The 13,670-nt window shown below is 33.9% G+C and overlaps 1 protein-coding gene across 2 annotated transcripts in view; it reads left to right on the plus strand.

Moving 5' to 3' along the window:
• Positions 1–11,476, plus strand: part of LOC126748858 (synaptojanin-1) — an 87,003-nt gene extending 75,527 nt beyond the window's left edge. For both annotated transcript variants that reach the window (XM_050458367.1, XM_050458368.1), the window contains 5 exons: positions 360–732; positions 6,177–6,355; positions 6,414–6,543; positions 6,684–7,031; positions 10,430–11,476. In XM_050458367.1, the coding sequence (XP_050314324.1) occupies positions 360–732; positions 6,177–6,355; positions 6,414–6,543; positions 6,684–7,031; positions 10,430–10,548 (1,149 nt within the window). In that variant the 3' untranslated portion in view covers positions 10,549–11,476. The remainder of the gene's footprint in view (positions 1–359; positions 733–6,176; positions 6,356–6,413; positions 6,544–6,683; positions 7,032–10,429) is intronic.
• The last annotated feature ends 2,194 nt before the right edge of the window (positions 11,477–13,670 follow it).

A 13,670-nucleotide genomic window follows, 5' to 3' on the forward strand; every position in this document is an offset into this window, starting at 1 on the left:
TTAAAAAAATTAAATATGTACATATTTAAATGTATCAATATTTAATAAATAATTAAATAATAATTTCTATTTTTTTTTCAGTACGTTATTTAACGATATGGCATAAGTTATTCCAGTTTTAAAACTGTAAACTTTTTATGATTTAATTTCTTATGTTACAATTGGAATAACAATGGATTATTTTATAATAAGAACTCGATCTGTATATAATATCAGTAAACATTCTGTTAGCTTTTGACAAAATGTGATTTTTAACAAACCAACTTTATAACATTGATTTTCTTAATAAAATTTAAAAATATTGTTTTCAGTTGTTGCCTACGTTAATATGCATCAAAGAGTAATAAATATTTTTTTAGAAGCAACAAGAAGAGGGTAACGCATTTAAAAATTTTATTGAAGGTAAAATTACCTTTCCTCCGACTTATAAATATGACCTCTTTAGTGATGATTATGATACTAGTGAAAAATGTCGCGCTCCAGCCTGGACAGATCGAATTCTATGGAAAAGAAGACATTTTGCAGAACTTAATGGCCAGACACAGAATTTATCAGCTGGTAATTTAATTCATTATGGTAGAGCTGAATTAAAGCAGAGTGATCATAGACCAGTTATTGCAATCGTGGATATTGAATGTAGACGCGTTGATCTCTCTAAAAGGCAAGACATGTTTTATGAAGTTATTAAAGATATGGGACCTCCAGATTCAACCATTATTATACATTGTCAAGGTAAATAAGCAAAACTAGCCCAAAAAACTTTGAGTATATCGTCGTAGTGACCGCAATAGGTCGTATGTTAAAAAAATCGAATTTAAGTTTATTACACTTTTCGAACTATAATAATGTAACGGAATTTTGAAAATGATCTCATGTCGATTGTCCAATAACAAGCTGACGAAATCACTTCTAACTGGGCGAATGTAATTAATATGTGTTTTGGTTATGGCAATTAACCGTATGTCACAGCGATGAGTGTTGGTGCCGGTATTGTGCTATATTAAACATTTTATGTAATATAGAATAAGGTCGCTAGTTTTCTATTAGTCTTAACTTTTTTTTTGTTTTAGTTCTTTTAAAACCTAAAAAAATAGTTTAGCTGAGTTTAGTTGCCTTGTTATTGAAAATAGTTGCTTTTAATCGTTATTACTTTTATTTATTATAAATAGTTTTCAATTTTAAGAATGTTTTAAGAAGATGTACGTCATTCAATTTTGAAACGATATGTTTCGGAAATATCTACGACTGAAATTAATTTTAAAATGGCATAAGAATAACATCTAGATTTGTTGATTGTACTAGGACAATCGAGTCGCATGAATCAACCGATCCCAATGAAACTCAAGATAACGTTACTGCAACCAAGTTTTATCATATCAGTGAATACGAAAAAGAATTTAATTTAAATGAGGCTAGACCATCCAGCAAAGACGAGAGACAGAATACAACCTCGAAAAAAGAGGGCGAGACGTAAATTGTAAGGATTGCAAAGGGCAACAAAAATTGAAAGTTATTGATGGACTTGCAGAAAAAATTTATATAGAATAAAAAAACGGATTCAGCAAATACCAACAATCCGTGCAGAAACAGGAGATCTCTTGGCTTGCATGTTGGAAAGGGCAGTGCAAATCGAAATTTTGAATGTTCCACAATTAGTGAAGAAGAACGACATTTCATTTTTGCTCGGTTTTGATGTTTCTCTTCATGGAAGGCTAAAATAGTATTCGTATCAGGAAACGTTTTAAAAGTACGACCAAAACAGAAGATTTCAAATGATTTCAGAAAACTCTAAAAAAAGTTGACGTTTAAATATTTTACAACATATTGTGCATTTGGAAGAAGGCTGTGCGATGATGGGTTTCAGATGAGGAAAGGGTATATTCAGCAGGTACAACTTCGGAAGTTGAGAATTGGGCACCAACTGAAATTAACCAGATATAAACAGTCGTGAAAAGTATAGAGTACCGTGAAATGGGGTGAATAGCAACAAAAACGGGAAACTTCTTTTTAAAAAAATCAACATTGAAATTAAACCTCCCAACGCTTCAAATTTGTTCTTAAACGGTCAACAGATGTCGCCATAACTACTTTAACAGGCCAAAGATGTTTTATATTGGCACCCCTGATTGCAGTACCAACCACCCATTGGAGTGAACACATGTGCTTTTTTCATCACCAGCAAAACTTTATTCACAGTGGTTAGCTAAAAACAGGTAAGACATTGAGTTGCTGGTTAAAGTAGCTTTAAGGTGTCTGGTTTACATTGCCTATTTTAGAAATTGCTTGTCTTGCTTTTTTTTTGCTATGATGTAATATAATACATAACGTCACTTTTAAGTAATTTTGGGGTGAATAGAAACACGCTGTTTCTATTCACCCGCTGTTTCTATCCACCCTATAATTGTTCTTTTGCAGGAAAATGCCTCGCGTTTATAAACCAGACACTTGAGGTAAAACATATAGGAAAATTGATGAAAAATCTCTAAAAATAGCCCTTGCTTCAATTGACAACGGGATGAGTTATAGAGTGGCTCACGAAACATACAACATTCATTATTCTGTGCTTTATCGGCACCAATTGGGGGTATCCACTTGACCATTTGGACGTCAGGATGATGATAAAAAATTACCTAGACAGTAGAGGTAAAACAATAACGAGATTTAAAGATAATATCCCTGGCAGACTTTGTCTATTCTTTTTTAAAACGTCACAAAAATGAATTAAGATCTAGAATCTGCCAAAACATCAAGCGCTCAAGAGCTGCTGTTTCTCCCAATACCAAAATGCTTATTTTGACAATTTAGCCACGGAGTTGAAAAATGTACCGTCATCAGACATAATAAATTACGACGAAACAAATTTAACTGACGCTCCGGGTAGAAAAAAAGTAATCTCGAAAAGAGGCTGTCACTATCCAGAACGTATTTGCAATACGTCGAACTCAGCCATTTCTATTATGTACGCTGTTTCAGCTGATGGAAAATTGTTCCCACCATACGTGGTTTACAAAGCTAAAAATCTGTATACATCTTGGACAGTTGGAGGACCAAAGGACGTCAGATTTAATAGAAGTCCTTCAGGTTGGTTTGATACGATTTCCTTCTCAGATTGGGTAGAGAGAACTGTCATACCTGCAGTAAAAGATCTACCGGGAAAGAAGTACTTAATTGGCGACAATCTGAATGGTATCTTTTTGCGAAGAAAATAATATTTCATTTATCTTCCTCCCGGCTAACTCTACTCATCTAACCCAGCCCCTGGACGTGGCATTTTTCCGGGCTCTTAAAACATCTTGGCGACAGATCCTTGAAAAATTGAAAATGGGGGCTGGTTCAAAGTATTGCACGGTTCCAAAGGACAGATTCCCTTTCTTGCTAAATGACTTGTCAAAGGCTATTGAGCCTAATACTGGAAAAAACATACAATCTGGGTTTAGAAAGTGTGCAATTTTTCCACTAGATAGGGATCAAGTCTTGAGACGCCTTCCGCAGCAAAATCTTGATGAGACAAATGATGAGAATCAGAACATTGAAGAAGGACTTAATAACTCTTTGGTAAACCTTCTAAGGACAATGAGATATGGCGATGGTCAAAATGTGAAGAGTCGACGTCGTAAACTTCAAGTTCCTGCTGGCAAAAGCGTTACAAGTGCAGATTTTGAAAGCACGTTGGTTAAAGACGATCAAGAGGATAATGATTTGGAAAGACGTATGGAAACCTTAGATGAAGATTCAGACCCGGAAATGAATTTGCCCCTTGGTGATTTCATGCCAATAATGGCAAAAGCTCAAGATCATTCTTCAAGTGAATACTCTGAAATGGAAAAAGATCAAGATCATTCTTCAGATGCAGACTCAGAAATGGACACTTCACTATCAAGTTTCACTGATAAGTCCGAGAATAAGTGGGATACAAATAATTCATCAGCATCAGTCTGCTTCGCGGGTAAATTGTTCCGATGTGTTTCTCCTATTTCGCAACAAAATATAACAAATATCGAAATAGACAAAGAAATAAATATTTTATCGGACAAGTCATTAATAATACAGAAAATTACATTGAAGCCACTTTCTTAAGAAGTGGCCCCACTAAACACTCGTCAGGATATATTTATGGATTTCCAGATGTTTCCACCTTTCATTTTAGCCAGGTTGTTGGAGAGGTTTTCCTAGTTCATGACGAGATAGAAGCATCTACGTCAAGAAGAGACATTTTGAAATTTAATTTGCATCAAAGTTGTTTAATTTAATATGTTTAAACTTGTTTATTACGTTTATACTTACATTTCTAGAGAAATAAAGTTTTTTTATTTTGTAAAATTGGTTTTTCTCAGTTTTTTTTGTGTATTTATATTTTTTTTATCAATTTAAATTTTTTTTCAGGTGTTTCTATTCACCCCACATTAAGGGTAGAAAAAGAGCGCTTTTATTTTTTTTTTGTGGAAAACCTCTATTTAAAAAAAATCTATTATGCGCTTTTTGATCTACAAGTCGAGACCCGTAGATTCCTTATTTTTTGTTGTCAAAAAGGTGACTACCATGTTAGCAGCAGAGTAGGAAAGGTCCGAAACTATTTCTATTCACCCCATTTTACGGTAGTTCTTGAATTTATTGGGGTAAAACGGAAAATAAGCCATTTCTTACAATTATACAACTAAATATCGGTATTTATAAATCTAAAAAAGACCAATGCAATGAATGCACTATGTATAAATAAGGCAATTTAAACGACGAAGCATATTAAAAACAGATTTAAAAAAAATGATGCCTGGTATGAAAAAGAAAGGGACAAGTCTGCAGCTTTAGAGTTTTCTGAAGTAAAAACTTACATAACTGATTAACAAGCCGTTTTGCTTTCACCTCGTCTTAGTGCAGCTGCAAACTATTACAAAACTAAATTAAAGGTGCACAATCTTACGTATTATAGTTTTTCTACCAAAGATGTTTGTTATGCGTGGAATGAAGCAGCTGGAGGAGCGGAAAGTTATGTATTATCCTCAATTGTAGTGAAGTATTTTTAAAAAGAAATGCATACTTATAAACCTAATAAAATTATAATCTGGAGTGACGGTTGCGGATACCAAGAAAGCTGTCGAATGCACTAATAAAGCTTGGCATTAAAAATACACGAACAATAGTACCTTGAAGTTGGACATATTTTAACGAAAATAGATTCGATTCATGCTGCCATAGAAGGGAAACTGGGAAAGAAAGGGAGGTTTATGTTCTAGCAGACATTGTACCAATAAATCAAGCTGCAAGACAAAATCATATGAAACCGCTTACCATCAACATGATCTTTTTTTAACTATTTTTTATTGCATTTGACTGGAGAATAAAGTTGGTGATCCTTGTGTCACTGATGTCGTTGCCTACCAATATGTTCCAGAAGGAAAAAATAACTATAAATTTGATTTCCAGGAAGACTGGAAACCATTAACCACAGCGTTAAAACGAGTTGACAGCTTACCATATCATTAAAAATTATATGATGCACCTCGCGCGGTTGAGGCCTTAAAATTTGGACATTTGCAAGAACTAAAGCAGCTGATTCCCCAAAATTACCATTTTTTTATGATGGTTTAAGTTATAATTAATAATGTTTATAATCAAAATTTTATATGCGTTTTATCCCTTTTTATTGACTATTGTATGTTAATTATTGTTATCAATTGGGCGTGTCTCGCCATAAGTATCAAAGTAGAGTAGCAAAAGGTGGTATGTCATGGTCTTTCATAAAGAAAAACCTGTCAGTACGGTTTACCTATTGCAGCTATTGTCATGTAAAATAACATTTTTGTATCTCCTGAAAAGTATACTTTAAATGACATACAATATGTTGCAGTCACCACGACGATATCTAGTATTTCGAGTTTAGCGTTTCAAATATTATTATTACAAAGTTGACAAATCTAAAAATGTAATGTTAGAAAAATTTATGACCATACTTGTATACAACAAATAAAAGTGTTAAAACATATAATGCATTTCGACTATCTAGTCATCATTATTATCATCCGAAAAAAGTCGTTGAAAATAGACAACAATTCAAGAATATCAGAATTCTTTTAAGTGATATATCCTGTCAAATTTCAGCAGAATTATATTAAATGTTAACTCATACACCCATTATTTTTCTCTTGGTTGATTATTTATTTAGGAGTTAAAAATTTTAGATGCCAAACAAGAAGATGGAATGGTCTTTGATGATAATATTGTAATGATTTTACTAGAAGAGTTTGCCCAATTCGGGGAAACCATTTTAGTTAGATTCGTCGCTGATACCATGTGGATCACTTTTAGAGAAGGACAGTCCGTGTTAGAAGCTATGAAGAAGACTGGTGGTGTTATAAGAGTAAGTTCTAAATTTACACGTAAAACCTCATTTTTACCGTTATTATTTTAACATTTAGATTCAAGATTATGACCTTGCCTTATCGTTGAAGGCCCCGGATTGGGTAGAAAAGGCTAAAGAAGAGATTGAGTTATGTTCTAATAATACAATTTCTTTATATTCTACAGCCAGCCAATCTGAATATCACTGTAAGTGTTTTCTATTATCATTGACTTAGCCAAACTTGTGACATAGATGTTTGATCTTAGTCCTCATAAAGAGTTGTTGCATCTGCTCACACCATATCTAATTTCTGCAAAAACTAATAATTGACTATTCAAATTTTAAGGTCTTGGTATACCATTAGTTCAGCAAAAGGATAGTTCACGACCCTCTCCACCTAGTCGTCCTCCCCCACCTTCTGTTAAAATGACACCAATCTCAAGTCCAATAAAAAAAACTTTATTACCAAGAGCAGGAGTTATAAGTATTCCGGTTAAATCTACTCCCCAACCTGCCCTTCAGCCAACCATAGTTTCATCCGCTATAAACCAAAATGGGAATGGCGTTCCATCGGGAGCACCTCCACCAAATATGCCACCACCGGAGTTACCTTCTTTGCCTCCACGGGATCAAGAGGGCGGTATTTATGAAGAGATTCAAGATGATTCCGCGGTTAATATGCCAGCACCTTTGGGTAATTACTTTGTATAATTTTTAGATATAGGGAAACATTTATGTGTAATAATTACGAGAATTTCCTTAAATTATGTGTTATTTGATATGACTGGTATACATAGGATACTTATATACAGGGTGTTTATAAACTGGGTCATTTATTTGAACACCTTGTAGAACTCGTCAAAAGAATTTAATATACCAAAAATTACCTATATAAAAGTTGCACAATAAGAGATCTACTTCACATTATTAAAAATTATTAAAAAAAAATATTTAATAAGCTAAATAGTTACCGTTTTTACAAGAATTGAACAAAGTTTTCGCTATTTATTCGATTAACACACAATCTTGCTCGGCGAATGCACAAATATTTAGAAAATAAAATCCTGGTGTGCACGAATTAAATCACAAGAATTTTCAATGAGTTGTTGAAGTTCTGCCGGAGTATTTACTGCTCTATCCAAGATTGTGAAAGATACACCAACTCTTTCTCGGTTAAATCTGGAAAAAGAGGAAGCCAACAAATGGGTCTATTCCACCTTATCCTTTTATTTGGAAACTCATTATATAAATGTTTCTGAACTTGTCCTTTAAAATGTGGTGGAGCCATATCATGTAGAAGCCAAATATTCTGTCTTACATTTAGAGGAACATCTTCTTATAATTGTGGAAGATTGTGTCGAAGAAAATTTAAATAAATTTCACCGGTCAGTCGAAATGGAAAAAAGTAGGATCCAATAAGCATTTACCACGCCAGCCCAAACATTCAATAAAAATCTATTGAAAATTAGGTCTATGAGATGAGAGAGATCCTCAAGATTGACTTAATGCCGTCGTTGCTTGCGGTTCACTTGCACTGGGTTGCTATCGAGTAAGGAAACGCGTCGCTATGCTTCGCGCTCATTTATTGTAACAGTTTTATCACTGTGGGGTCACCAAATATGTCGGGATAAGGAGTACGACACATATGATATTATTATCTACAGAATTTATTAATATACTTATAACAATGAGTTGCTAGTACAAAATAATGAGATTAATAACTGTTCAGGTTGTTTAAATATAATTGACTTAACTGATTGGTTGCGTTGTTAGACTTTGTCTAGCTAAGGAAAGGTACAGCACGTGTTGTTCGGCTCGGTTATCGATCGCCCCGATTTGCATATAAACAGTGCCGTTGCGTTAATTCTTATATTTGTGTTCTGTGCCGTTAAATTAAATTAAATTAAATTAAAAAAAGGCGCGCTACTGTCGCTAATCGCGCGTTATTAGGGAACAAAACTTGGCGCAGCTTTGAAACAGATGGTGTACCTTTCCTTATCTAGACAAACTCTAGTAGTGGACCTTAAAACTAACTCGTACCTACGTTAAAGGCGCGACCTCACAATTGCTGTGACCGCCAGCTCGCGTTGCTTGGTTGTTGTGTGCATTTGTTTATTTTCATTGAAAATATAGATGTGTTCAAAGTGTTTGCACCAAAGAATTTGTATCGGGTAAGTTTTTACTTATATTTTGGGTAATTTGATATTAACTGTCAGTAATCTGCTTTATGAATACAGAAAAATAATTAACATAACCCTAAAGTTTTAAAGCAGCAAGGGCTGTCAATATTTTGTAGCTGGTAGGGTAAGATGACATAGTAACCTGTTAGCTTAAGATGATATAGTATGTCATCTTGCCCTGATGTTCTTTACGAAGAGTAACAATATTTGAAAAAATCCTATTTATTTTGCAGGATGCGTGACAACTATCAACGAAAGTCTATACGTTATTCTTGGCCAAAAGCGTCAAAGAAAACAAAAAATGGGGTGGCTAAAGGCCTCTGAAGCATTCAACATGACGCTGGCTACACTTCATCGTCATTTCTGAAAATCTTGGACGTTTCAAGCGTACTTTTGATGTACCCATAGACCAACAGTGATGAAGTTCTTTGATCTTTTAGGATAATTAATAACTGACAATGATATTCTACCGATAAAAATGTACAACATAGACTAAACGGGCCTTAACACCGTCCAAAAACCACGGAAAATATTTGTCTAGGAGGAAAAAATAACAAGTTGGTGTCATAACAAAAGCAGAACGAGGCCGGCATGTCTCTGTCGCTGTATGTGCGAATGCTGCTGAAAATTTTGTTCTGCCTGCCATGATTATCCCAAAAAAGAACTAAATTCGAATACTTAGAGGGTCTGGAGTTTGCTATGGTTAATGGAGTCTTATTGCTATGAACGTGGCCGCAATACACCCATCGGAAGCAACCACTAGACGTGTCATTTTCTGAATGACTGGATTCATACTACAACCGAGAGATGGTCACCTGAATTAACCTTGGTAAAACCGTAGGGTTAAACCAAATCGGCGGTATTTTTGAAAGAGCATATGAAAGTGTTGCCACGTTCGGAAATATGACGAGTGGATTTGAACAAAACTGGAATTTATCCGTTGAGCGCACATGGTTTTCCGGATCTTTTGTTTCTACCCGTTGTGAGTGAGAGAGAGAAGCTTAATTATGAAGACATTCCTGGACCTTCTGTTTTAGCACAGCATACGATGAATCCAATACCGGTTCAGCGTGATTGTCAAGTCATTACTAGGTCGTCTGCCACCCAGGAGATGGTAAATTACTTATGCAGTATTTCTCTATTTCCGAAAGCGGATCTAGGGGGCCAGCAAGAAGTACAAAGAGAAAAATAACTGCCTCTCAAATTCTGACAAGTTCTCCTTATATGGATGTAATTAAAGCCCAAGTCCAAAACAAAAAAAAGAAAGAATATCGTAAGAGCGTTAGAGTTAGAAATTAGGTGAAGTGAACTATCGTTTTAATTATTTCCTATACGGAACCTAATGAAGCTTTTACGCATGACTCGGATGCTGCACGCCTTTATTGCAACGAATTATATAGTAAATCGAAGTCAGGAGAGCACTAGTTATGTTGCCATAAGGTATGTAAATGATGGTGCCATACTGTTTGTGCTGGCTTTTCACCAAAACTTAAGATGTTCACCTTTAAATTGTGCAGCAATAATTAGATAAGTCAACTTAGACTATTGTGTGTCATCTTCCCCACCAATCACCATCGACATGACGATGTTTTTGTTTCTTTCTAAATCTTGAATTTTCTTAAGGCATTTTATTACTTTGTAAATAAACATTTTCATTAGATTTATTTATCATCTTTGGATTATCAAATATTTGCCTAAAAACAAAAAGTATGTCATCTTAAGCGCAATTTCCCATATCAACTACAGACATTCTTAGAGTGTGTTCTTCATGAAGTAACGAGTAAAGGCATCTTATACTATTAGGTTTTTATAAGAGATATCGATATTTATATAAATGTATCCTAATAATAATAATATCAACGATAAAAATGCGCTAAAATTAGGTATTCATTAATGTATGTTAATTTGGCAGGTCCGCCGCCACCACCCCCAAGAGCAGAGTCCTCCTTACCATCAACACCCTTACGGCCACCACCAGTGCCGGCCCGGTCTGTTCCGCCTCCTCCTTTGCCTGCAAGACCACGCCAATAGTTCCTAGCCAATTATTTCGTGAGATTCTACGAATGCATAGACATCCCTTACGACATTTACGTAAGAAGTTTCCTGTATAAATTTTTTTTAATTATTTTTTCATCGTTGTTTCTTTACACTTTGTGGAGATATATTGTCGATTTTTCGTTAGATGGAACACAAAAACCATGGTTTATCAAGAAATAAAATATAAGTAAAAAATGAGCTGTGCATGGTATATTTAAATAGGTAATTTAATTAATAATATTATATATATATATATAGTTTATAATTCTGGCTATTTATTATATAATGTATCTAAAAGTTTAGAAAAAGAGTATTAATATCGTTATTTTTTATTTTTAGTATATTCCTCTTAAAATATTGTAAATAAATATAATGGTATAGAAATATGAGCTGTTCCTTGATGCAAATGAAAATTTATAATTTCTTATTTATTGTTTAACCCTTAATCGCTCCAGAGTAATAATATAATATAAATAATACTTAGGATTAAGATTAAATACTTTTATTTAAAAAAAAAAACAACAAATTCTAATAACTGTAATAATGTTTTTTAGGGTATTTTTTTTTAACTTTAACATTTTCGGGCACTCGCTATGAGCATAGAAGTAAAACGATATTAAGCTTTTTTAGGAGACATGACATAAATTAATAAATATAAACATCGACAGCTTTTCCTTAACCCTGTATATTTATCATTAATGTGGCTATGAAAGCAGAAGATATTAATAAAAATATCTGTAATATATGTTGCATTGTAAACAAAGTTATTAACTTGCGAAATAGCCAGAAAAAAATTGGAGATATTATATGTTAGTCGTCTTTCAAATAATTAATTGTAAGATTTAGATAAATTATATATTAACCTGCAATTGCTCTCAAACCCATTATTGGCAATAGGTAATTAAAAAAAAATGTTGTTAAATGTGTGTTTGTTTATTATCCCGAAAGTTACGGTTTGTACCCCCAAGAGAACTTGGAACTAAAAATCATGAAAAAAAATTTCCAAACTCACAAAAAGGACTCTTTGTTTTTTTTTACAAATAAAGCGGCTCTAATACCGAATTTATTGCAGTCCAGGTAAAAATTCCACCCTATATATTGTAAATATTGTATTTGTAAATGCAGATAAATGACATATTGAAACACATTTCTAATTTCACAAATCATATTTGTTTTATAAGGAATAAAATCCATTGTCCAAAACATGATAGAGTTAAAAAAAAAAGTATAAATGATGGTTTAATGCGCGTTGTATAGCCACGTTTCCACGCTTATTCACTCCTCAGAAGTCTAGTTCAACTACTCCCACAGAAACCATTAAATCATAACATAATATATAGACTACCGATCTTATAGATTTATGTTAATCCCTTAATTTAAGCATGCTTGTTCATTGTTTCTGCCAATAATAGACCCTATTTAACCCCATTTTTTGATCCCTCGAGCCTGATGTGTTCTGGGTGGTTTCATGGTGCCTGTGGCGGTTACATTCCACAATAATTTTAGCGCTCTACTGCACGGAGCAGAGACCCTCCTAATTTCTTGAGGGATTCAATTGTATTTCTGATTACTCGTTTGCCCAAGGGTTCGCCTTACTTTGGAAATAAATCAAGCACCTTTTGGTTTAACACAACTTTATTAAACCTGAATAATTTATAGAATGGTCCAAAATATAGTCTACGTTGTACAAATCACTACTAAAACCTTAACTAAACATCTAAAAGCTCTGTTGAAACATACCGGGGAAGTACTGCTGCGAGCTATAAATACCACATAAAAGATACCGATCGGCTATTGTGCGCCAAAACCGGGAGCAAAGTGATCGCGACCTACTTTTTAAAGTCCAGTTCAGAGATCTATTAGAATCTTTGATGTGTCGCAGATGCCGCAGTAACTAGTCCGTACGCCTTTGTCGCATGATATACATGTTTAAATGGCAAAATTTTATATAATTTATCTATGAAATCATTTTAAATATACATTAAACCCCATGTTGTACACTATTTTTTATTTTTCTTTTGAAAATGTCCATTTTTAGAAAGAAAATAATATCACAAGAAAATAATATCAAAAAATTGACCGCGGACTAAAATCCAAGCATCTTACAAAATATTTTAAACACTTCCAGCACTCACAGACTTGTCACCTCTTTTTTGCCAGTCTATTAAACAAAGATAAAACACCTGCGTTCTGGCGACTCCTATTTCAGGCTGTGCAAGTGATTTTGAATCTCTCTCTATCCCACTGATTTTGAAGATTACGGGTCCGTACCCAAATAAATTTTTGGGCTGTTTTTGTATTACTTTCGACGTGTTTAAAAAGATCTTTAAGGAAGGGTCTATCACCTTTAATAGTTGGAAGGGGGGTCATGTGAGGGTATTATTATTTGATGAGTTTTGTCGGTTTTGCTTTTTACGCGTTTATGAATGTGGAGAATTTAGAATTTGGTCTGTATTCGTTTAAATTTTTTGCAGTTTTTACTGTGAGGAAGTGTGTTTTTTTTAATTTGTGTTTGTGGATTTGTTTTGGTATTATACCTAAAGACCTTAAAATGTTTCGACTCTGGGAAAATAGGCAGGAAAATTTGGCAAATGAAGAGGAAAGTGTTTGTGTGGGCTTATGGAGACCACAAGAGGTGGGTGCACAAGAAAGACAATAAAATTTGTGATGAAAACAATAAGAGTGATCTGGACAGTGATTTAGACTTACATAGTTCTGATAGTTCATTTTCTAGTGTTGAGGAAGTAAAAAGAAGCAAGGGAAGTAGAAGCTACAGGGGAAAATCAAGCAGTTTTAAAACGTAATTGTTTAAGTACAGACGCCAAACAATTTTATCTAAATGTCAATAACAATCTAAGGAATGATCCTCAGTTCACAAATGATTGTAGTGCTTTGCAAAAAACAGCGTTTTTAACAGGGGTTCCCTATAGTACATGTGTAAAAAAGGGATTAAAGACAGAATAAAAAGAAAAGATGCAGGACAATCAAAGGGACTTGACACGGATATTTCTAAATTGCTAAGGAAAGGTGTGTATTCTATATACAAAAACATTGAGGTTCTGACCATAGAGATGATTAAGGACACCTTATCGGCAAGGAACAAACATTTCTTAGTC

This window comes from Anthonomus grandis, chromosome 22 (genome assembly GCF_022605725.1).
Source record: "Anthonomus grandis grandis chromosome 22, icAntGran1.3, whole genome shotgun sequence".
In the NCBI taxonomy this organism is placed as follows: domain Eukaryota; kingdom Metazoa; phylum Arthropoda; class Insecta; order Coleoptera; family Curculionidae; genus Anthonomus; species Anthonomus grandis.